General features: G+C 38.5%; 1 protein-coding gene across 7 annotated transcripts in view; it reads right to left on the bottom strand.

Moving 5' to 3' along the window:
* SLC9A6 (solute carrier family 9 member A6) overlaps positions 1-23829 on the bottom strand; it is a 56137-nt gene that overhangs the window by 31780 nt on the left and 528 nt on the right. For all 7 annotated transcript variants that reach the window (XR_005985643.1, XM_041740803.1, XM_041740807.1 and 4 more), the window contains 8 exons: positions 13700-13899; positions 12239-12316; positions 11863-11939; positions 11439-11551; positions 8730-8835; positions 3972-4113; positions 1601-1706; positions 917-1005 (listed from right to left, as the gene is read on the bottom strand). Coding sequence is in view for 6 of the 7 variants with exons in the window: in XM_041740803.1 (XP_041596737.1) it covers positions 917-1005; positions 1601-1706; positions 3972-4113; positions 8730-8835; positions 11439-11551; positions 11863-11939; positions 12239-12316; positions 13700-13899 (911 nt within the window). In the remaining variant the exon portion in view is untranslated. The remainder of the gene's footprint in view (positions 1-916; positions 1006-1600; positions 1707-3971; positions 4114-8729; positions 8836-11438; positions 11552-11862; positions 11940-12238; positions 12317-13699; positions 13900-23829) is intronic.

Here is a 23829-nt window from a genome sequence, read left to right as displayed (position 1 = left end):
CCTCTGCCTGTGTCTCTGCCTTTCTCTCTGTCTCTCATGAATAAATAAATAAAAATTTTTAAAAAGGAGCCCTTTCCAGGCTAATCTCACTGTGTAGTCATCTGGCAAAACTGAAAACATCTAATTATAATCAAGTATGCATTTGTTTCTATTGTAGACATTACATATTGTTCATTCATGGTCCCAAATGCCTCATAAGACTAGGAAATGCTGGGACACCTGGATGGCTCAGTGGTTGAGCATCTGCCTTCGGCTCAGGGCGTGATCCTGGGGTCCAGGGGCTGAGTCCCTGCGTTAGGGTCCCTGCATGGAGCCTGCTTCTCCCTCTGCCTATATCTCTGCCTCTCTCTGTGTCTCTAATGAATAAATAAATAAAATCTTAAACAAAGACTAGGAAATGCTATGCCTATTTCCTTTATAGTTCCCTCCAGGTACTCTGCACACCTGATCATTCAGTACCATATGAAACCTAAACACTGGTGTAGCTGACATTCCTGGAAACAGAGCAGCTGTGAAGGGCCTGAAACAGGTCGATCTTCTCTGTATCAGCCGGCAGTAGATCCAGTCAGATCAGAAATTAATCTTGTTTCTATCACTGAGCGGTACTCCTAGTCAGACCCGAGTGAACTTCCAAAACATTCCTCATAAAAGCAATTTGATTAGGGAAACAAGGAAAGGAAGCCAACTGATCCCTGGAGCCACAGTAATAATGGCCCCTAGCTATTCTGCTGAACTATCTCTACCTTAAAGCTGCTACTCTTCAACCCGCCAATCCCATCTATCTCTAGAGTCAAAGGAAGAGGAGCTGAAAGGAGTAGACATTGTTTGGAACCAATTAATGATTTTTCAGTTAAAAAAACTTTGGTTTTGCTGTAAGGAGGAAAAGTTTATTCACAAACTATAAAGTTTCTCTTACCTGTTTAGTTCTATGCTGGGATTCTGTGGACAAATTATTGTATGTATAATGGGCCTGTGTGATACCACAAAACAACACTGCAACCACACCTACAAAGACAACAAGTTCCAAGTTCACATCAAAGGAGACTTCTTGACTTTCATATTGAGGCTTTTTTTTTGTATATTTTTTATTGGGGTTCAATTTGCCAACATATAGCATAACACCCAGTGCTCATCCCGTCAAGTGCTCCCCTCAGTGCCCGTCACCCAGTCACCCCATCCCCCTGCACACCTCCCTTTCCATTTTCCCTTGTTCGTTTCCCAGAGTTAGGTGTCTCTCATGTTCTGTCACCCTCACTGATATTTCCCACTCATTTTCTCTCCTTTCCCCTTTATTCCCTTTCACTATTTTTTATATTCCCCAAATGGATGAGACCATATAGTGTTTGTCCTTCTCTGATTCATATTGAGGCTTTTATTTTACAGAAGATCATGTGCTTAGCACTGAAATTTCCAGTTGTGACTTACTTTGTTAAGATGAATCACTTCTATTAAAAATCTTTTTTATATTCTAAAGGGACAGCATAAATCCCAACCCTAGTAAGTATGTTCAGATGCTAGAAGATGTGCCCACGTGTAGAAAAAATGACTGGCAAAGTCATTCCCCATGAAGGCTTAGAGTCAAAAAGAGAAAGGACCCTACCTGTGAAACCCCATGCTTCAGCCAAGAGGAAGGTACTCCAGGACATCAAGAAGAACAAGCCTGTCTCCAACAGCTGGAACTCCCGTAATTTGGTGAACTTTGTCACGTAAGACTGTCAAGGTCGGTAATGAGATCTCGTAAAACAGAAGTAAGACTACAAAAAATAATAGTTGAGGCAAGGCAACCATGAAAGGGCAAGAAGGGTTCTCCAATCTAACACAGGACACAGAATAAGGAGGTGCCAACATGAAGGACTTCTTAAAATGAGCATTGGACTGAGGAGTCAGCAGTCTTTGCTTCTATGAGGGAGCCACAGTTTTGTCAATCCAATTGTTTTATGGGTATCGCACGCCTTGCCAGAAACCAGATTATAAAGGACAGAGACATGAACAACAGATCAGATATACAACAGGCCACGTCTATTAACCTGCAATCCAAAGCAAGACGGCTTCCATAATTATAGCAATTTACACTTACTAAGAATATGGCATTTCCATGAGATTTCATGTTTATTTAATCCCCTAGCACCTCCGTGATGTAGAGTATTCTGTGATGAAGAAACCATGGCATGTCACTCACTTACCCTAATCTAAAAAGTATTTGTTAGTCAACCAGAGAAGGGCCCGTGTAGACCTGTGACAAATCTCAGATGAATTCTCTCCCTACCCTCAAGAAGATTATAATGGGACAGCAGTATGATTTGTCCTGGCTTATCTTTCAGAACTTTTTTACTGTCTATCTGTGCCTCAGTTCACCTGTAAAAAGCCAAAAGACAAGTCTCCTCCAGCACAAAGCTGAATTAGAGCAAACTTACAAATCCTTGAAAAAGGTATTGGTTTTTTAAATTTTCTTTAAAGATCTTAATTTTTAGTAATCTCTACACCCAATGTGGGGCTCAAACTCATAACCCTGCGGTTAAGAATCACTTGCTCTATTAACTGAATCAGTCAGGTGCCCCCAAAAGTATTTGTTTTATATGAATATTTCTTAGAAGTTTTAGAGCTAGAAGCTCTTTAGAGATCATCTAGTCCCACTCATATTCCTGCTGTCTGCCACCTTCCTAAACTGAGGGCCCACAGGTCAAGTGTTGGTTCTTCTATACCATAAGCTCCAATAAGGCAGAGGCCATGTCTGTCTTGTCCATCTTTGATGCCCAGAGCATAGCATCTGGCATGCAGCAGGCAAGCATTTCAGGAAGCATTTTCTGAATGAGCACCAGAATGACTTTTCTAATAGCAAACTAGTAGCAGTGCCAATGACTCGAGAACCGAAGGTTAAAACTTGTAAGAGCTGAGATGAATTCCCATCTGTCCAAACCCAGGAAGCCTATTTTGTTCAACTGACATCATTGTCGTACAATTCCTATTTGTCCTATTCAACAAAGAGCAAATGAACAGCAGTGCAGAATATCTAGGGGCTCACTGAAATGTATTTACCTTTATGTCAATTTAGTCTACAACCTTAAAATTCACTCCCAGAGGGTCACTGTGTCTAATTAGATTTTTGTAGTGAAAGTTGGAGAGCATGGAGCCTAATGCAAAACAATGAAATTCCTTTATTTATTTATTGGTAAGGGTGATTACCTAATGTTTTCAAACCAAGTCTTTGGTCATAAGGTTAAGAATTATAGGGATACCTGGGTGGCTCAGAGGTTGAGCGTCTGCCTTTGGCTCAGGGCGTGATCCTGGAGTCCTGGGATCAAGTCCCACATCGGGCTCCCTGCATGGAGCCTGCTCCTCCTCCTGCCTGTGTCTCTGCCTCTCTGCCTCTCTCTCTCTGTCTCTCTCGTGAGTAAATAAATTCATTAAAAACAAAGGTTAAGAACTATAACACAATGGAGGTGCCTGGGTAGCTCAGTCGGTTAAGCATATGACTCTTGGTTTCTTTTTTTTTTTAAGATTTATTTATTTATTCATGAGACAGAGAGAGAGAGAGAGAGAGCGAGAGAGAGAGAGAGAAAGAGAGAGAGAGAGGCAGAGACACAGGCAGAGGGATAAATATGCTCCATGCAGGGAGTCCAATGTGGGACTGGATCCTGGGTCTCCAGCATCATGCCCTGGGCTGAAGGTGGCGCTAAACCGCTGGGCAAATGGCGCTGCCCTGACTTGTGGTTTCAGCTCAGGTCATGATCTCACGGATCATGGGATGGAGCCCCACATCAGGCTCTGTACTCAGTGGGGAGTCTGCTTGAAGACTTTTGTCCTCTGGCACCACCCCCTCCATTCTCACTCTGTTTTTCTCTTTAAAATAAATAAATAAATCTTAAAAAAAATAATTTAAACACAATGGAAATTATGGAACTAGGAGAGACCATGGAATACAGTATTCAACCACTTTTTAGGTTAACAAGGAAAGATTAATAAAAGGATATTAAAGCTGTCACCACACCAGTAGCAGCACCCATCGCAAAAGATCCACTGAAGATCCCAAGGAAAATCCCAATAGACTTGAACATGGCTGTGACATCAAAGGTGTGGCTGTTGTCTCCAGCTGGCTGGTATGCCACTATTGAGCTACAAAAGAGAGATTGTTTTTACTTCTAGAAGCAATTTTTACTTTAAAAGTTATCTTCAAAAATAATAAACACCTTCTCTAATGTAGTATCAAAAACAATGAATACCTTCCCCAATGTAGCTTAAAAGATAAAATCAGGGTGGGGGGAGAGGTTAGGGGGAGGGGAAAGAGGACAAAAACTTTTGATCTGAATTGCCAAAATAAGGACAGAAGGTTACCAAAACACCCTGTGGTGGATCTAGCTAGCAAGAAAATCCCTCTTTTACTTAAATGATAATTTCAAGAGAGAGAATGTTTTAAGGTCCTCTTTATGAAGTTGTACCAAGCCTTTTTCTCCAGTGTAAAGATACTGTGCAGAATTATTCTTTTATGACTCTGTTCAAGACTTACTAGCACTCAGTGCCTACAAGCCCCAACATACTAATGTGAATGAACTAATGAAAAATTCTACTTGTTTTCAGCAGAGGCATAAGAATATAATGAATACTGCTCAATACTCAACCTGGTCACATTTTGTTTTTCTTATGGGAAAAAAAGATGACTGAAGTACCCTTTCAACTTTTAGAATACCAGAATGGGCCCAATGCCTAACATCTATTCACTCACTGAAATGGACTTTTATAGGGAAAAGGGCTTGAAAGTCCATCCAAGGAATTAGAATCCACTTAGCTTACCCAGCTGGACCTCTACCTCAAACTTTGGAAAGAAAGTCACTCTGTGAGAGGCCAAGAAACGCAATTACAGAAGACACTTTCCATCTTGAACTTACAAGTCCAAACCTGGTCTAGAAATACTTCTTTTTGAAACGGTCACCCTGGGAAATAGAAATGGCTGAGAAAATCACTGTTGCCAGCAGGTGTCTGGCGAGAGTGCCTACCATTACTAAATCAGTTCTCATTGCAGCTAATTGACATATTAGTGTTTTTATAAAAAATCTGGACTCAAAGACATCATGCAAGTCATGTCAAAGAAAAGAAGGAGAAAAAACACATTCCTAGGAATATAATTAATTCTCCCTGTGGTTACCATGATGTATTTTAACGTTCAAGGCTGAAAAGTGGGCTTGCTATACCATGTACACCAAGTCTTTTTCATACCTTCACAATTAAAAAAAATATTTTAATAAATATGAAATGGTCTCTAATGTCATGCTATCTCATCTATACATAATGGGTCCCACCACCATAAATGATATCTGACCACATTATAACAGGAAAATAAAGCAGCTGCTGGGAGAACAGAAAGAATCTTGCTGCTATAACCTTCTTTCTCTCTGCTGACAATTTTCAAAATGCTGGCTTGGGAGTGCCTGGGTAGCTCAGTCCATTGGGCATTGGACTCTTGATTTCAGCTCAGGTCATGATCTCTGGGTTGTGAGATCGAGCCTCATGTTGGGCTCTGTGTTGTGTGGAGAGTCTACTTGGGATTCTCGCTCTTCCTCTGTCCCTCTTCTCCTCCCCGGCCCCCTCTCTCTCACTCAAAAAAAAAAAAAATGCTGGCTGGAACAAAATGTCTATGCCATGCCTCCTGAGACTGTTTTCCCTGAGTTAATTCATATAAATTCAAGATTCACAGCAATCATTATTTTATTTTTTTAATCATGAAAATGTACAAGAGCACATGAAAGCATGGTGGGCTGAGAACAGATGAGAGGCTTGTTTTCATCTTCTTTTTCTTTTTTTTAAGATTTCATTTTTTTTTATTTGAGAGACAGTGAGAGAGCAGGAGAGAGGGACAGAAGGAGAAGGAGAAGTAGATTCCCCACTGAGCAAGGAAGCCCAATGCAGGGCTCGATCCCAGGACCTGGAGAGCATGACCTGAGCTGAAGGCAGACACTGAACCAACTGAGCCACCCAGGTGCCCCTTGTTTCCTTCTTCTTTGCCAAACACTGGCCTCTGGATTGAAATCTTAACTGATTTTTCCCAAAATTTCAATATTTTATCTTCAGGCAGCAACATTTTATATACTTTTTTTTTAATCATAAAGGTAATACAATGTGTACAACTCAGAGGGAAAAATCATCCCATCCTTCTACTGCCCTGACAGGGCTATCTTATTTGCCTTCTGTATTTCTCTCCCCTCTTCTTGTTACATGTATGTTATTTCATGTTTAGTTATGACTGTAGGGAACATACAGTTTTGAATTGTGCTTCTTCATCTGATAATGACATAAATTACTGGTCTCTCTACGGTTTTTAAGACTTCAAAAGTGGTCCAAATGGATGTAAGCATTTGTTTAACCATTTCCCCACTGTTAGACATGTAAAAGGTGCTTCTAGTATTTTTGCTACTAAAAATAAAAATGTGAAAGAGCATATTTGCACTTTTTTTACAAATTTTGGACTATTTCCCTATGCTACATTGCTAGAAGCTGGGTATTATCATATGTATAGCTCTTTTTACATGTAGTGCAACTGGTTTCAAGTAGATGTTTATTACATTTTTAGAGGGAAATAAGACTGTACTTTTCAATTTTTTTTACTGATAATATGCATTAGCCTAGAAATTCTACTTCTAAAAAGCATCCTACAGAAAAGCTCACAAGGATTCACAGAGACTTACACATAAATATGTTCACTGCAGTGCCATTCACAATAATACATTATTAGAAAACACCAAACGTTAATCAGTAAGGGATATCAGAGGTAAACTTGTGCTGTATCCATACAATGGGATAATAGAAGCATTAACACACTAAAATGTCCAAGTGAGAAAAGCAAATTACAGAAGAGTATGTTTAGTACTATGCCTTTTTTTGCTTAAAAATTATTAATATATGGGTGGGGGATATAGGATAAGTGGGTGATGGGCATTAAGGAGGGTGCTTGATGGAATGAGCACTGGGTGTTATATGCAACTGATGAATCACTGAACTCTACTTCTGGAACTAATAATACACTCTAAATTTAAATAAAATTAAAAATAAAATAAAAATTATTAATATATTTAGATGCATGTTAATATCCTAAAGGAAAAGCCTAGATGAAAACCTTAACAGTGGTTATCTGAGGACTGAAATTTCAGAAATTTTCTACTTTGTAAGTCAAATACTTTGATGTTTTTGTTACAAACGTATTAATTTTGTTGTCATAAATAAAGACAAAGAGATGCTATATAAAAGTGTAGGTGATTCCAACTGCAATATGAAGAACAACATTCTAGTGACTTTGATTAAAACATCAGGGTGTCTCAGTCCTGGCACCACTGGTATTTGGGGCCAGATAATTATGTGTTGGGTGGTGGGTGCTGCCCTGTATACTGAAGGATATTGAGCAGCATTGCTGGCCTTCACCCACTAGATGGTATGAAGTAAAGGCATCTGTCTACGGGGCTAGATATTTGCTTAGTAGGAGTAGGCTGGCAGGACTGAGTTCCTCAGAGGTTCAGATTCATTCTTTCACCTGCAAACACCTTCTAATAACATGTATAGTAACTTCTATAGGTAGATTAAAGTATTGCTCATTTCAATAATTGTGTTTTCAAAGTATATATTATTTAAAACTTCTAAAAATTAACAGACATTTCTGCAGTGCTTATGTTAAATATGAGAAATACAGATTAAACTACAATGAGATATTGCTCAATCATCAAACTGGCAAAAATACAAGTCTGACAAATATTCTGTTGAGGAAGCTATGAGGAAACAGGCACTCCCATAATTCAGTGGTTAATGTGCAAAATGGCATAATCTCTTTGACAGGTAATGTAGCAATGTCTAACAGAATTACGAATGTATTTACCCTTTAACATAGTAATCTTACTACTGGAAAATTATCCTACTAATATATCTATGCATGTATAAAACAGGTGAGTTCAAGGTTAATCACTGCACCATTGTTTGGGATAGCAGAGGACTGAAAACTCTTTTATGCTTCTAGCAATATGAGACTGATTAAACCAACTATAAGTTCATAGTAAATCACATGGGATACTCTGTAGCTGCAAACAAAGAATGAGAAAATTCTCTGCTTCCATATGATAAGATCTCCAGGATATAGTTATGTGAGAGAAGCTAGGCATAGAATATGTTTAGCATGCTACTTTTAAAATAAGAAATGAGGCAAATAAGTATATTTATTCATATGTGTGCCTGTATTTGGATAAAGAAGTACAAGGATACACAAGAAACTAATCAAAATGGTTACATATAAGGGGCTGGAGGGACAGGTGGATGAGAACAGGAATAAGAATGTGGCTTTTCTAGGTTACCTCTATACATTTTTGATTCTTGAACCACGTAAATACATTATCTGTTCCAAAAATATAATTTAATTTAAAAAGAAAATGTTCATGTTATAATGTTAAAACAGAATAAAAAAGTATATACACACCACAATCACAACTATGTAAAAACAGCATGCATAGAAAGTAAGAATAAAAGGCAGTGCCCTCAAATTTTTATAGTAATTGTCTTTAGGTGTGAGAAGGATATACCATTTTTTTCTTCCTCACATTTTCCATGTTGTCTGTAAGTAGATATTTCTTTAAGAGGAAAAAAATACCTCAGTCTTTCAAACGTCTGCATTTGTAATGCACTTCATTCAATAAGTGACTTTTGGTTCATAGTACCCTAACATTCAAAATATAGAAGATAACAAGAAAACAAACACTTACGAAGACAGCACTATGGCAACAGCATCGTTGAGGACACTCTCCCCAAAGAGAAGTGCATAGAGTTCAACATCTACTTGAAGCTCGTGGAATATGGCAAGTACAGTCACTAGCAAGTAGAAAGAGTCAGAGGAGTATTTAGACATTACAAAAATAACATAGTCTCCTTCATAGATGATTATGATGGTTACTAAGAAATGCATCTTTTCCTCTTAGGATCTGATCCCAATAAACATTCTTTTACCATATTAAAGATTCAGTATGTCCCTTGTCCATACTTCTGTTTTCCCTAATTGTGTACCCGCAATATTTCCTTTATCTTATAAATAGTTGAAATTAACCCTGGAGGACTCAGCTGACCTACATGTTTCATGCAAATGCTAATAATCTTGTCTTGTACATTTCTTCTCCATAAGGAATATATGCAGAATTTCTTACAGACCAGGTGATCATTAATCTTTGATGAAGAAGGGTATTACTAAAAGCATTTTTTGCTGCAAACTTCACCTTCTCCTTGGAGCTTTACAACTCATTTCTATTTGACTTGCAAATTTCAAGCACACTGGTTTAGTTTAGCAAAGACAGTAGGAAATGAAAGCACAAGTTTGGTTTTTGGTTGAGATAAAATTTATGATCAGAATTACAGCTGCTATATTTAACTTAATGAGAAGCCAACAATTAGGCTATTACAGCCTGAGAAGATTAAAAACAAAACACAACAACCCTTCTTCTAGGCAACAATTCTATGAGAAATTCTTAGAAAATCAGATGAGATTGAAGTTGCATTATAACCTTAATTGCTGAGTCATATATAGCTCACCACTAAATAAATCCAAGCAGACATGAGAGATTATTATAACCAGGGATTGGAGAGCCCCTTCAAATGCCAACCAACAAAACAGGAAACTTGCATTTTAAAAGATGTAGTTTTTACTGCAAAGCATTTCATCTGGAAAACACTGATACAAAAACTTACCAAGAGGAGAAAAGGAGGACAGAAGTAGTACTGAAGAATTTTGCAAAGAGAACCTATGGCTCACTCTTTTAACAAATAAACAATTGCAGAATAACAAATGATTATAGGAGCAAATAAATGCCTATATAACTCAGAAGAAATGTAACTGTCCAACTTAATATGAGCAAAACAGTTTATCTTGAGCCATTCAGGCAATTCTTCTACCAACACAAAGCCAGAAGGTTGAAGTAATGTAGCCAATCCAACTGACAAGATTTCTCAGACACTGAAAAGTCGAGCACCTTGCTTCTAAGCAAAAGGACACAGAAAACGGAGACCACTGGCTCCTTGCAAAAACCATCTTATCTTCATACAGATAATGGGAGCAACTCTAAACAGTAAAGGGGGCAGCCTTGGTGGTCTTGGAGGGAACAATTTGATTTTGTTTTTAAAATGCTAAACTATGCAAACGCCTCTCTAAAATGCCCTCTGAGCTTGATAAAATCATCTCATATAGAGAACAAATTTTCCTACTTCCTATATATAATGCCCTATGTTATCAGAGTTAATACAGGAATTCAGAGATAACCTTAGGATCCTACCTTATATTGTGCTGAATGACAATTAAAGAGGATGATTAACTTACAAGGCCAAAAGGTAGAACAAACCTTTGCCAAGGTCCTAAAGTCCAGTGAAAAAAACCTTGCATCCTTAGTTCAAAAACTCCAGTCTCCAGTCCCATCGCTAGGTCTTCAGCCTGCATCCTCTCTAAGTTCCTACCATAAGCATAGCTGTGAGACTCATCAATACCACAGTAGGAAAACTACAACCTAACTATATAGAATGACATCCATTCTCCAGCTGTGCTCATATCAGAACTACATCAGGGGTGCCTGGGGGGGGGCTCAGTCAAGTAAGCATCCGACTCTTGGTTTTGGCTCAGGTCATGGTCTCAGGGTTGTGAGCTCGAGCCCTGCATGGAGCTCTGCACTCAGCACGGAGTCTGCTTAAGATTCTCTCCCTATACCCCTCCCACTGCTTGCTCACACACACTCTCTCTCTAAAATAAGTAAATAAATAAAACCTTTAAAAAAAGTCGATTTTATATAAAGTCGATTTTATATAAAAACAACTAATGCATAGTAAGGCCTACCAGTGACACCAAATCCCACGGACAGTAGCAGAACTGCCTTCTAACAATCATTTAAAAACTGTTTTTCCTGCTCTCACATGTGGATAGCTGAATACAAACAGAGGATATTTAGGGAACTGGCTTTCCTGAAGCATGAAATAAGTGTGTACCATTATTACACATTTTAACTAATCTAGTTCATATTCTCCAAATCCCCAATTACTAAAGATAGACACCAACCTGAATTTCTGAAGAAAAGGCCATAAAGCCCTCATCTCAACAGCATCAAACTGAGGGCCAGTAATGAGCAAATAAAGTAAAGTAAAGTAAAGTAAAGTAAAGTAAAGTAAAATAAAATTAAATAAAATAAATAAATAAAATAAAATAAAATAAAATAAAATAAAATAAAAAATAAAATAAAATAAAATAAAATAAAATAAAATAAAATAAAATCAGTGTGTTTAAGCCAAAAGGATCCATGAATTTTGTTTTTTCCTCTACAAATGGAAGTATCATACTGTGGGAATTTATGAATCTACACCTAAAGGAAGGATTACACATGTGTGCTTTTGCTAGCAAAACATGGTACGTTAAGTCCTGAAGTTCCACTCTCACATGCACATACCTGGGTCAGTTGCTGATACAATGGCACCAAATAGCAGACAGTCTGTAAAGTAAAAATCTCCTGCAAGCTGTCCGGTTACTTTCATCAGTGTAACACAGCCGTACATTATTGACCTGGTCAATAGACACATTTCTACTTTAGAAAAAACAGCAACTATTAAAGAAGTTAGAATATAGTAGGAAGAAAAAGATGCGTCTGCTGTAGTATTCTGTGACTAATCTCAAATTTAACTCATGTCATTTAAGTATGGTAATACCTTGACCTTTAAGGAAAATTCACACAATTTATCATCTAAGTGAATGCATTTTACTGAAGAAGGTCCGCAAACACAGTCAGGAATACAGTACTGCATAAATTAAATATGCATTGTTTTTTAAAAAGCATAATTAGAAGGATAAAAAGTGTTTCACCTTCAAGTACTTACCCAATTACAAAACAAGAAATTGCCGTTCCAAGAAAAGCATATGCTAGGATAGACCCAAGGTTTCGAAAGAAATGTCTCTAACAAAAAAAAAAAGAAAGAAAGAAAAGAAAAAAGTTACAGTGTGTTAGAATACTTACCGATTATTTGAAAAAGGCTTTCTATTCTAGGGTGCTTTGCTAATATTAAATGTATTATTCATTAAAGGAAATAAGTAAGAGAATTTTTTGTACAGGCATAAATTTCAGCAAGGAGAGGAGAAAGGAGGGAAAGCTGGAAAAAAAACTGCCTGTTTCTGTAGTGTCAGACAATGACAAAGTCCATGGAGTTTCAAAGTATATGAAAGTGTTCAAAGTATATGAAATACACAAGCACTTACTCTTTTCAGACTATATCCTGCATAAAATATGATAGGAGGAAGTAATATGTTGAAAAATACTTCTGGATCAAAGGTAACCTGTTAAAATAAAGAGTTCTTTTAGATGAAATCCCTTAGAAGAGTTCGTATTACATTATCAAATTATCAAAAAGAAAAAAGATTGTTAAATTGGGGAAAAGGCAAGTACAATATTGTGGTCACTGGAAAGTATTTCATATAGGATAGCTGTTGTTATATTTCTCAACCAAATGACAAGGAGACAGTATTGGAGCAATCAGTTAAAGTCATATCTGTGGAAAGGGTGATAAAATACTATGACATTAAAAATCTTAAAAAAGGAAAAAGCATGAACATATCTTTGCTTTAAATAAAAGAGACCCTAAGCTGGTAACAAAATTTGGAGGTATGGCACGATTGCTGGCAAGAAGAAACTGACTTCTTGTATAGGTCATGCCTCTAAAGGTATATGGCAGCATATTATGGTATGACTAAGATTTCTAGTCCTGACAGCCTATTTGTTTTCATTCTAGTCCCTATAATAACATAGGTGCCCTTTTCTGTTCATGAGGCTGCAACAGGATCTGACATGAACACAAAGCAGCTACACACATATCCATGCTAAAATTTTCGTTTACTAGGACTTTTAAGGAACTGGAATTTTCCACAGGTAGAAAGAACTCTTGCAAAGTCAAGTAAGCTCGGATGAAATTGTAAAAAGCATTAAAGATGGTCTGAACCACAACCAAGTAGCTATGAAAGCCAAGTCCTGCCCATGCAGAAGACAGAAGTGGAGGCACATAGCCATGGGTGGGCGGAAGAGAAGAGACACGAGCAAAGAGGCCCCAAGAAGCTTCGGCGGGGGGACTATGGCAGGGGACAGCAGAAAGCAGTGCCAGGATTGTCTGGGTGCCAGGAAAACTGCAGTATAGCCTCCCACATGGAGCTCGATACACAGCATGGTACAGTGACTGATACTCAGAATGAAGCCCCTGACGTTGTGCCAGATTATGAATCAAAGAAAGATTGAATTGTCCTCCAGACACAATGCAGTCAAAACAAGAAAAAAATAATAATATCCTAAGAAATATTAATGGAATATTTTAGGTATTATCAAATAAACTCAATGTGCTGAAGGACCATAAAACTCTAAGGACCATCTGCAAATTGAAAGAAATGCTTATAAATTCTACTTAAGTCAATACTGATCACCATTTATTACAATTATAAATATCACTGAATGAAACAAAAAGGATTAGAGTACTTAGCCTCAATCAGAAAATGAAATGGACAGATGTCCATTCATTTCCTTAGCATTATATTACACTTGTTGAGATTTTTCTCCATTTTAAAAGAATGATTTTAAACATCATTAAAAATTAACTATTAATTCTCCTGAATTGCTTTGCTGCTAGTTATACACTTTAAAAAAAATCCAAATGTTCCCTTTAACAAAGAACTTACCTTTCTAAGCATTTCATTATCTTGAACGTTATTGAGTTCATGTGAACTAATCTCTCCTTTAAGCGTATATTCATAAAATTTTCCACTAACATTTACCAATAAGGTAGTTGGGCTTGACTGTACTTCACAGCTCAGGGTCACATTATTTACATCACTCGGAACGTGAATGCCATATCGAAGCACAAGGCCCACCAAAAGACCTGGAAATAATAAAAGAACCATATAAGCTCTTCTTTTGGACAAAGGCTACTTCTGTACCACACACGTCCCTTTGGATTGATAACAGAAGAACTCTTAGCATAGTCCTCTGTGGTTCAGAACAAATTTCTAGACTGAATGCAGTTACATTTAAAAGTATTACTATATTTGCAAATCTAAGAGTTTAATATTCATATAATCCAGTGGGACAAGAGGGGAAAACATTCCCTAGGGTACAGCATATATCACGGCATTTCTAGATCAAGATATAAGTAAGTGATTAGGAATGTAACAAAATAAAAAATAACTTCAAATTATCTGTACATAGAATAAGGTATCCCAACATCACAGTGTAATCATGTTAGAAATGTGTTTACCACCTCCATCTCCATCCATCAATTTATAAGACTTAAACACACAACACTTCTCAAATTATTCCTCCAGTACCTGGCTGGCCAAATAATACACATTTAACAAACTGGAGCATCAATAATATTTGTAGATCAACTGAGTTCTTCTACCACTAAAAGGTCAGATTTTTATTTAAAAACATGTGTTTCAAAATCAAAACATGGAATAGAAGTCCTCCGTCCAGCACTATGACATCAATATATTGCAAGAATTGTACTTGGATTTTTTTAAGATTTTATTTATTTATTCATGAGAGAGAGAGAGAGAGAGGCAGAGACACAGGCAGAGGGAGAAGCAGGCTCCACGCAGGGAGCCTGATGTGGGACTCGATCCGGGAACTCCAGGATCGCGCCCTGAGCCAAAGGCAGACACCCAAATGCTTAGCCACCCGGGTGTCCCAAGAATTGTACTTGGATCATCATATTGATATTAAAACGTACACAATGTTCTAGGTACCAAAACCTACATTGATCTGTTTAATAATGGCTTTATTGAGATGTAATTCACATATCATAAAGTTTACCCTTTTAAACCATACAGTTCAGTGGCTTTTACTATATTCACAAAGTCGTATATTGATCATCACAATCTAATTCCAAAACATTTTCATTGCTCCAAAAAGAAACCCCATACCTATTAGCAGTCATTTTCCACCTTACCCCCCAACTCCCAGCCCCTGGAAACCACTACTATCCTTACTTTCTATATAGATTTGCCAACTCTGGACATTTCATAGAAACAGAATCCTAGGGATGCCTGGGTGGCTCAGTGGTTGAGCATCTGCCTTTGGCTCAGGGTGTTGATCCCAGGGTCCTGGGATCAAGTCTCGCATCAGGCTCCCTGCAGGGAACTTGATTCTCTGTGTATGTCTCTGTCTCTTTCTCTATATTTCTTATGAATAAATAAATTAAAAATCTAAAAAAAAGAAACAGAATCCAACAATATGTGAATTTTCATGTCTGGCATTTTTCATTCAGCATCATGTTTTTAAGGTTTATCCATGTTGTAGCATGTATTAGAACTTCATTCCTTTTCGTAGTTAAATAATATTCTATGGTATGGATCTATCTCAACTGCAAATTGAACTCAAACTTCTGGAACTTTCCTTTACTCCAAGAGGTACAGAGGTACAGAGGCTAGAGTACCATGCTGAATAGGCCCCCAGGGTTCTGAGATGAAAACAAGGTCCCTCCTTCATGTAGCTCTCAGTCTAGTTAGTGAAAACAGACTGAATAAACAGTGACAGTATGATATATATGGAGACAAGGTGTTATAAAAATAGAAAAGAGGTACCTGGTGCCTATTCAAGCCAGACGGAAGAGGGACAACAGGGAAATCTTTCCAGAGGTGTCACATAAGCAAGGAAACAAAGTAAAAGAAATGGTTTTCCAGGTAGGAGGTACAGTAGTACACATCCAGTCATAGAAGAGTGAGAGAACACAGTCTATTCAGGGAATTGCACGTAATTTGGGATGGCTGGGTTACAAAGTGATGGAGTTGAGGTGTGCAAGATTGGCAGGAGCACTGTCATAAAAGACCTTGCGAGTTGGGGAAGGGAAGTTAGACTTTATCTCAAAAGCAAAAGGAAGCCATGGAAGGGTTATAAATAAACAGGGGCTTGACATAAGATTTCTATTTTAGAAAGACAGATTGCTCTAGACCATAGAGGTTCGAAGAGTCCAGACAGAAGGCCACTGCAGTTTTCAGGCACTGAGGGCTTCGGGCCTCATCCCAGAGAGCAGAGAAAGGCATGGAGAGATTTTTAGAAGGTATTAGTTTTTAGAAGAACTCAGTGACTGAGTACACCAGGAGGAAGGGAGATGGGGAGAAAGACTAAGGGAAGCCAAGCTGACTTGGCAATTGGGTGGGTAAGCTGGCCTAAGCAGCCAGATATGTAGCAGGGCCATTTGGGGAGAAAGGGAACAGGTTCATGGTGGAAATCCTACAGTTCTGTTTCAGATCTGTTGAGTGTGAAGTACTTGTGACACAGGCACAGCTGAGTGTATGGGATCTGAAGCTCAAGGAAGTGTGTGGGGGTCTCAAGTGGAGATAGTTGAAGTCAGGTACCTCTGAGATAACCTGCAGAGCAAATAAAATGCGAAGAGGACTATGGATATATGCCCAGAGTTTTACCCCAACATTTACTAGCCAACATAAAGGAGCTGGTGGGGAGGAGGAGCTGATGAAGGAACCAAAGGAGGACAAGTAGCAGGAGTAGGAAGAGAAGAGGAAGAAGTGATGAAAACTAGCCAATTCTGTGGTCAAGTCAAGGATGACAGGTGTTATGAAGTGTCCGTCAGGTTTGTGAATGAGGAGCTCATGGGTGACCTTGGTAAGGGTAGTTCCAGCGGAGCAGAGGGAGCAGAAGCCAGTCCAGAGCGGGAAATGATAAAATGCAGGGAGGGGAAAGGAGCTGGGAAGTGGGGAAGGCACACAGATGGGGGATTCTTTGAGGCAACTTGCAGTCACACGATTTTTAAAGTGAGTGGCAATGAATAACTGCTAAACAGTAGGATGACCTCAACTTGTAAAAAAGTTTTTAACAGGGACATCAGCATGGCTCAATGGTTGAGTGTCTGCCTTTGGCCCAGGGCGTGATCCTGGAGTCCTAGGATCGAGTCCCACATCAGGCTTCCTGCATGGAGCCTGCTTCTCCCTCTGCCTGTGTCTCTGCCTCTCTCTCTTTATGTCTTTCATTAATGAATAAATAAACTCTTAAAAAAAGTTTTTAACAAAGTTCCAGGTTGAAAATAAATGGAAGAGAAAATATTTGCAAATCATCTATCTGATAAGGGGCTAATATGCAAAACACATAAAGAACTCACATAAATCAATAGGAAAAAAAATCTGATTAAAAAATGGCCAGAAGATCTGGACATTTTTCCAAAGAAGACATAGAGATGGCCACCAGGTATATGAAAAGATGCTCAACATCATTAAGCATCAGGGAAATACAAATTAAAACCATGATGAAATCACCTTACACCTTTCAGAATGGCAAGATCAAAAAGACAAGAAATAACAAGTGCTGGCAAGGCTGTGGAGAACAGGGAACCCTCATGTACTGTTGGTGAGAATGAAAACTGGTGCAGCCACTGTGGAAAACAGTACAGAGGTTAATTAAAAAATTTAAAATAGGGATGCCTGGGTCGCTCAGTGGTTGAGCATCTGCCTGCGGCTCAGGCTGTGATCCCAGGATCCTGGGATCCAGTTCCATATCAGGCTCCCTGCAGGGAGCCTACTTATCCCTCTGCCTATGTCTCTGCCTCTCTCCCTGTGTTTCTCATGAATAAATAAGTAAAATCTTTTAAAAATTTAAAAACAGAACTACCATATGATCTAGCAATTCCACTTTTGGGTATTTATCTGAAGTAAACAAAAACACTAACTCAAAAAGATCTATGTACCTGCATGTTCATTGCAAAATCATCTACAATAGCCAAGACATGGAAACAACCTAAGTGTCCATCAATGGACAAAAAAGATAAAGGAAATGTGCTGTATATGCACTATGGAATATTATCCAGCCATAAAAAAGAATGAAATCTTGTCATCTGCAACAATATGGCTAGACCCTGAAGGCATTATGCCAAGTGAAAACAAGTCATACAGAGAAAGACAGATACCATATGATCCCTCTTATATCTAAAACAAAACAAAAGACCAAGTTCATAGATACAGAGAACAGACTGGTGATTGCCAGAGGTGGGGAGTGGGAGGTGGAAGAAATGAGTCAAGATGTATTAATTTATTTAAAAATTTTAAAAATGAAAAATATCTTGTGAAAATATCTAATCTCTTAATAAACAAAATAAAAAAGTTATGGTTGGGTATCAGCTGAGTTTGATAAACATTACCTGGGTGAGAAAAGGCTATAGATCCATAGTCATCCTGCTTATATGATAAATAAAGAGCTCTTTTCTCTGCTATCCCATAAGATCTCCTAATTAAGAGGCTCAGTAAAAGTTGCCCCCCTTATATTTATGTGCAAAAATCATAGCTAAGCTACTGTAAGTAATAATAACAGCAGTACAAATTCTTTCCGTGTCCTAACACAGTCTGATTGTGTAAGGAATGGTATCTACCAGTTCTACAGCACTCCAACCCAATGCTGAAATGTTGCTGGGCGCCTTAAGGAGGGATCAGCACTTGGACAAATTTGAAACACATGCTTTGGCAGTTAAAGCTTCAGCAAGGAGAATAATTACTTAGGCTGGAAAAAAATTGAGATCCTTTCATTACAGCATCAGACATCTGAAAAATTGGAATTTCTCTGAATAAAGTTGATAGTTTACTTTGGGTCCTGTAAAAGGTCAAATCGTAATCATAGAGTTAAAGTAATTCTCAGTGAAGAGAAAGTACACAAAAAAGTGCTTTGTTAAGGGGATAAGGCAGAAACTTCTAGGCTCCTACATAGAGGCACAAAAAATATTGGTATCTCAAAGTTTAAAATTACCACTAACAGGCAACAAAGAATTCAACTGCAAAGAGATATTGTTCACAAAACAGAGAGGTACCACCTCTCCTACACATTCCTGACCCTCTTGTGCTGGACGCTGGACCCCCTTCCAGGGATAAAGAACCCAGTATCACCTAAGGCCCCAATACTGTATGGGGCTCACGGTCAATGGAAATTGGTTTTCTAACGGATCTCAGCCCATTCTCCCAGGCTATGACACTAGATGCCTCTGATAGTCAAAAATATGGAAGAAACAACACTGGGATATCAAAAGTAGTCAAAATTGATAAAATTTCTACAGATTAGCAAGTGTATTATGTACATAGATTTATATATGTGTATGTGTGTATAATGTTTATCTACTTCTTGAAGAATGCTGTTAGATTTTGTCTTAAAAGCTAATTCAACTTCAAGACAGCTAAAAAAAAAAAAAAGCAAGGTCTTTGCCATCCTCTGGTTAGTTTTACATGTGTTCATTCAACTTTTTGTCTCCTAGCACATTCTCTACAGCAGTTCCTCCAACCTTTATCTTCCTTCTCAAATCCTCAATCTCACTGCCTACTTTTCAGAGAAGCCGCAGGCCATCTGATGTAAGCTGCCTCAATTCCAAGCCTCCCTGTGTCAACATTAGCTCATTCGTCTTTAGCCCCCATTCTGGGGAAAGATCAACCTCTTTTCCAAGGGGATTCTTTCCAATCAGTCCCCATCCTAATTCTTTCTGCATATGTTATCTGCTCCTCGTAATCTTACGCAGTAGATAATACTATAAATCTCTCAGTCATTGTTTCCTTATCTCTTAAATGGGGATAAATGACTTGGCCAACAGTATTTGGCATTAGGTGATAAAACCAGCATTGAAGTCTGGTTTTTCTATTTCCAAAGCCTCTCTAATCTTTTCCTTCTCCTCCTTCTTCAAGTAGTAGGCTCCATGTTGGTGTGGAGCTCAATGTGGGGCTTGAACTCACAACTCTGAGATCTAGATCTGAGCTGAAATCAAGAAGTGGATGCTTAACCGACTGAACACCCCAGGAGGCATAAGCCTCTCTAATTTTCTAATCATCTCCTTGCTCTCATGTCACAATGAACTGCTCCAGTGGTTAAGGCTTCTACTCCCTCACAGCCTTCTCTCACAATCCACCTCCAAAACCCCTACAACCTAAGTATTATCTCTCTACATATACGATCTTACAAAATTTTAGTATAGTATGATGTAGGAGAAAAAGCACAACTTTGAAAGTCAGATGGATGTATGAATTCCAGCTCCATCAAGTTCTAGTCTGTGACTTTACGATGGATAACCTCTCCTTGAATCTCAGTTTCCTTATGTGTAGTGATAATAACACTAACCAGTTTATCTTTATAATTAAGTTTTATCTCTTCAATATAAGGCAATAAAGTTAGAGGCTAAGAGAATGGGATATCTGAGCCAGACTGACTGGGTCTGAATCCTGGCTCAATACTTACAAATTATGGGACTTCAGGAAGGTCATTTAACTTCTCTCTGCCCCAATTTCCTTGTCTACAAAATAGGAAAAATAATAGTATCCATCTTACAGTGTTGTTAAGAGGTTTAAATAAATATATTAGAATGGTCAATAAACATTACCTATTAAGGCACAAGATTGTAAGTGCATTGTGGTTTGGGATGATGACTCATATCTGTATTTCCCATCATATCTCATACGTCAAAGACACTTAATATTTACTGATGAATCATGTCAGTTAAGTGTAGGACTCTAGTTGCTGTAAGTTTCAGGCAAAATTTTTCTTCCCAGTCCCTCGCTTTCTTTACCATCTGTAAGCACACTACAGTGAGTGATCACTTTTCAGACTTAACTACCCTGACAATTTTTACTCGCTTTTAAGCTTCTTAAGCAAGCTAGCCCAAAGAACAGAACACTTCGGTGCTTGCACATTGTGTTTATAACTGGAGTAATTAGGCTATATTACAATCTAGAAACTGACCACAATTTAATCTTTTCTTTTTTTACTCTTGATTCTCAAAAAGATAAAGGAGAGGCTTATTTTAAATAGCATTTTTCCAGGAGTTATGTAGCTAAACCAACATCACAGACATAAAATCATCAGTGAACTGAATCTTGGAGGGCTGGATATTCTCAGAATATGGAGCCTTTTCATCCAGAAGTCAAGCTGAAAAATAAAGGTCTTATAATATATTAGCAAAACAGCTATGATGGTATAAGACTCAAGTAAAAGGTAAATGGCAGACAGTAATTAGTATTAGAAAATATCTATTTCCATGGCACTTAAAATACTTTGATCCAATCCCATCTATTCACAAACTAAACTTGGGAATTGGTCAGGAGGCTGTTTATTCATAGCCCCCATTGCCATATTGAGAAAATGAAACAGGCTAAAGAATGCCAAGTCGTGGCAAATCAAGCCCAGATCTGACTCCCAGATAACCCATCCCCTTTATATTCCACAAGAAATACCCTTGTTTTTCTTTCACAAAACACTAACACTAAGGTACTCCATTACCTTTTACTGACTCAAAAACATCAGGAAATGCAGTCAATAATCCCACTTTTGTATTTAACTCAAGAATTAGAGGAAGTTAATGATATCAACTACTGAGGAGCAAATATTTTCAGGGCACTTCTAAGTCCTTATTTGATATTAAAAATAAATACTGTATTTGCCTCTTATCAGACTAAGCAATTAAAAGAACTGTTTTGAGCCTAACCTGAGAAAATGCAGTTATAAAAACAATAGTATTACAGCTATTGTTTATTGAACACTTACTTAGGGGTCAGGTACTAAGCTAAAAACATTTCTTCCTCACAAAATCCTTCTATCATTTTCCCCAATTTATAGATGACAGTGTAAAAGGGTAAGAGACTTGCCTAAGATCACACAGAACTACTGGCACAATGGGACAGGAATCCAGGTCGGACTCTAAAGCAGGGGTTGGCAAACCACAGCGATGGTTTGTTTCTGTATAGCTCAAGAGCTAAGAACAGTTTTTAAGTGTTTTAGGTTTGTAAAAGGAAAAAACAAAAAGAAGAAAATGCAAGAGAGAATATAGAGACCTACTGTGACCCACAAAGCCAAGAGTATTTACTCTCTGGCCCTTTACAGAAAAAAATTTGCAGACCTCTGGCCTAAAGCCCTGCACCTTTATTTATTTTTTTTTTTTTAATTTTTTTTTTAATTTTTATTTATTTATGATAGGCACACAGTGAGAGAGAGAGAGAGGCAGAGACACAGGCAGAGGGAGAAGCAGGCTCCATGCACCGGGAGCCTGATGTGGGATTCGATCCCGGGTCTCCAGGATCGCGCCCTGGGCCAAAGGCAGGCGCTAAACCACTGCGCCACCCAGGGATCCCAGCCCTGCACCTTTAACCAATACATCATACTCTCTCCATATGAAGGAAAGAGGCTTCTGTGATGGGCTCCTTATTTTAACACCATAATACTCATTTGACATTTAATTGAATTTAAGACACCATTGTTTTCTTTATATGACCTGTCTACCCAGGAAAGCAAAGTTCCTTGAAAGTGGGGATCTTTTTTTTTTTTTTTTGTATTTTCTGTGCTTAATAGATAGTTGGCTGACTAGCAAATGTTTGAAGATAGTAAATATAAATCATACATTGTTATACAGAGAAATAATATAGAGGTGTAGCTTAAAGGGTGCTGCAAGTAAAATGCCAAAAATATGAAATATGAAAACCACCTAACATGTTTAAAAACTAAGAATCCTAAGAAACAGAGATATTTGTACACAGGCTTAGAATCGTATTACCTTACAGATGAAACATAACCTTGAGTTCACGCATTTTCCTGATGCACACAACTACCTTGTTTTGCCACGCTTGAGATGAACATATGCATATTCCAGAAGTCTGTATTTACTGGAACGGGCTGGGGAGGGAGATCCTGGAGAAATATCTTTTTTTGTGTGCCAAAACTGCTTCTACCTATTTGCAAGTCTAAGAAGTAAAGCTCAACAAGCTCATCAGTTTTAAGCCCATTCCATATGAAGATAATCTTCATTCAGAGACTGCACGGAAAGGATTGTTTGTGCACCCTCATCTCTTCAGCCATCTATACCCTCACAGTCACGTTAAGACAGCAATACGCATCTTTACCTCTCATGAGGCCTCCCAGCAGGCCAAAATGCCTGAGTCCATAGTTTCATTTGCCCTTCTCGCCTTATGACCAAAATATAAAAATACATAAGAAACCTCAAAAAGAAAGCACTCTAAAATGCAAGAAATGAAGCCATTTACTCAACGATCACATCAATAACGTTATGCCACCAGCAAGTCACCCATACTGCATATGCGTGGTGTTCCTAATCACTATTTGGCTGAACTGTCCTGATCATCGTACAACACACTGCTGGGAGATCTTTTAACTCTTTCCTGTCCTCACCTCGGTACGCCTGGATTAGGAGGGTAGACCATATGTATCCTAATCAGATATGCTGAGCATAGTACAATAAATCAGGACGTCATTAAAAACACCCTAAGCCTTTCTTGTAGCTTTTTTTTTTTTTTTTTTTTGCATTCGAGTTTCACTTGGGCTACATGGCAGTATGGTTTTCATTCTCAACCTCAAAAGGACAGGGCGTAGCAAGAGCTGGGTGATGGGAAAAGGTGGACTCTGCCTCCTAAAGAACACCAGATTCTGAGCAGTAGCGATATTACTGCAGCTTCAATGGACCTTAAACAAACTGACACCCCGGAGAAATAGATCGCTGTGTTGTCTTCCCCTCCCCCAGTCCCCAGCCCAATTCGAGACACCGCACCCACTCCCTTCCCATCCTCAGTCCCGGGTCTTGAGCTTAGTAGGCAGAGGCGGGGGGTGGGGGGAGATGCGTGGAAGAAAAAGGGGGTGGGGTCGGAGGAAAAAAAGGTGTGGACAAGCAAAGGAAAGGGTGTGCGAAAGCAAAGAAAACGGGGGGCGAGGCTGAGGAGGAAATGGGGTGAGGCAGAGAAAGGGGGACATAGCAGAAAAAAGGGAGACAAGGCAGAAAACGGGGGTGGGGGTGGGCGAGGCAAAAATGAAAGGAATCAGAAGGGGAGTCGAACAC

Source organism: Vulpes lagopus, chromosome X, assembly GCF_018345385.1.
Source record: "Vulpes lagopus strain Blue_001 chromosome X, ASM1834538v1, whole genome shotgun sequence".
NCBI classification, from domain to species: Eukaryota; Metazoa; Chordata; class Mammalia; order Carnivora; family Canidae; genus Vulpes; species Vulpes lagopus.
Note: the sequence above shows the minus strand (reverse complement) of the source record. Positions and strands in the feature narration are given on the sequence as shown.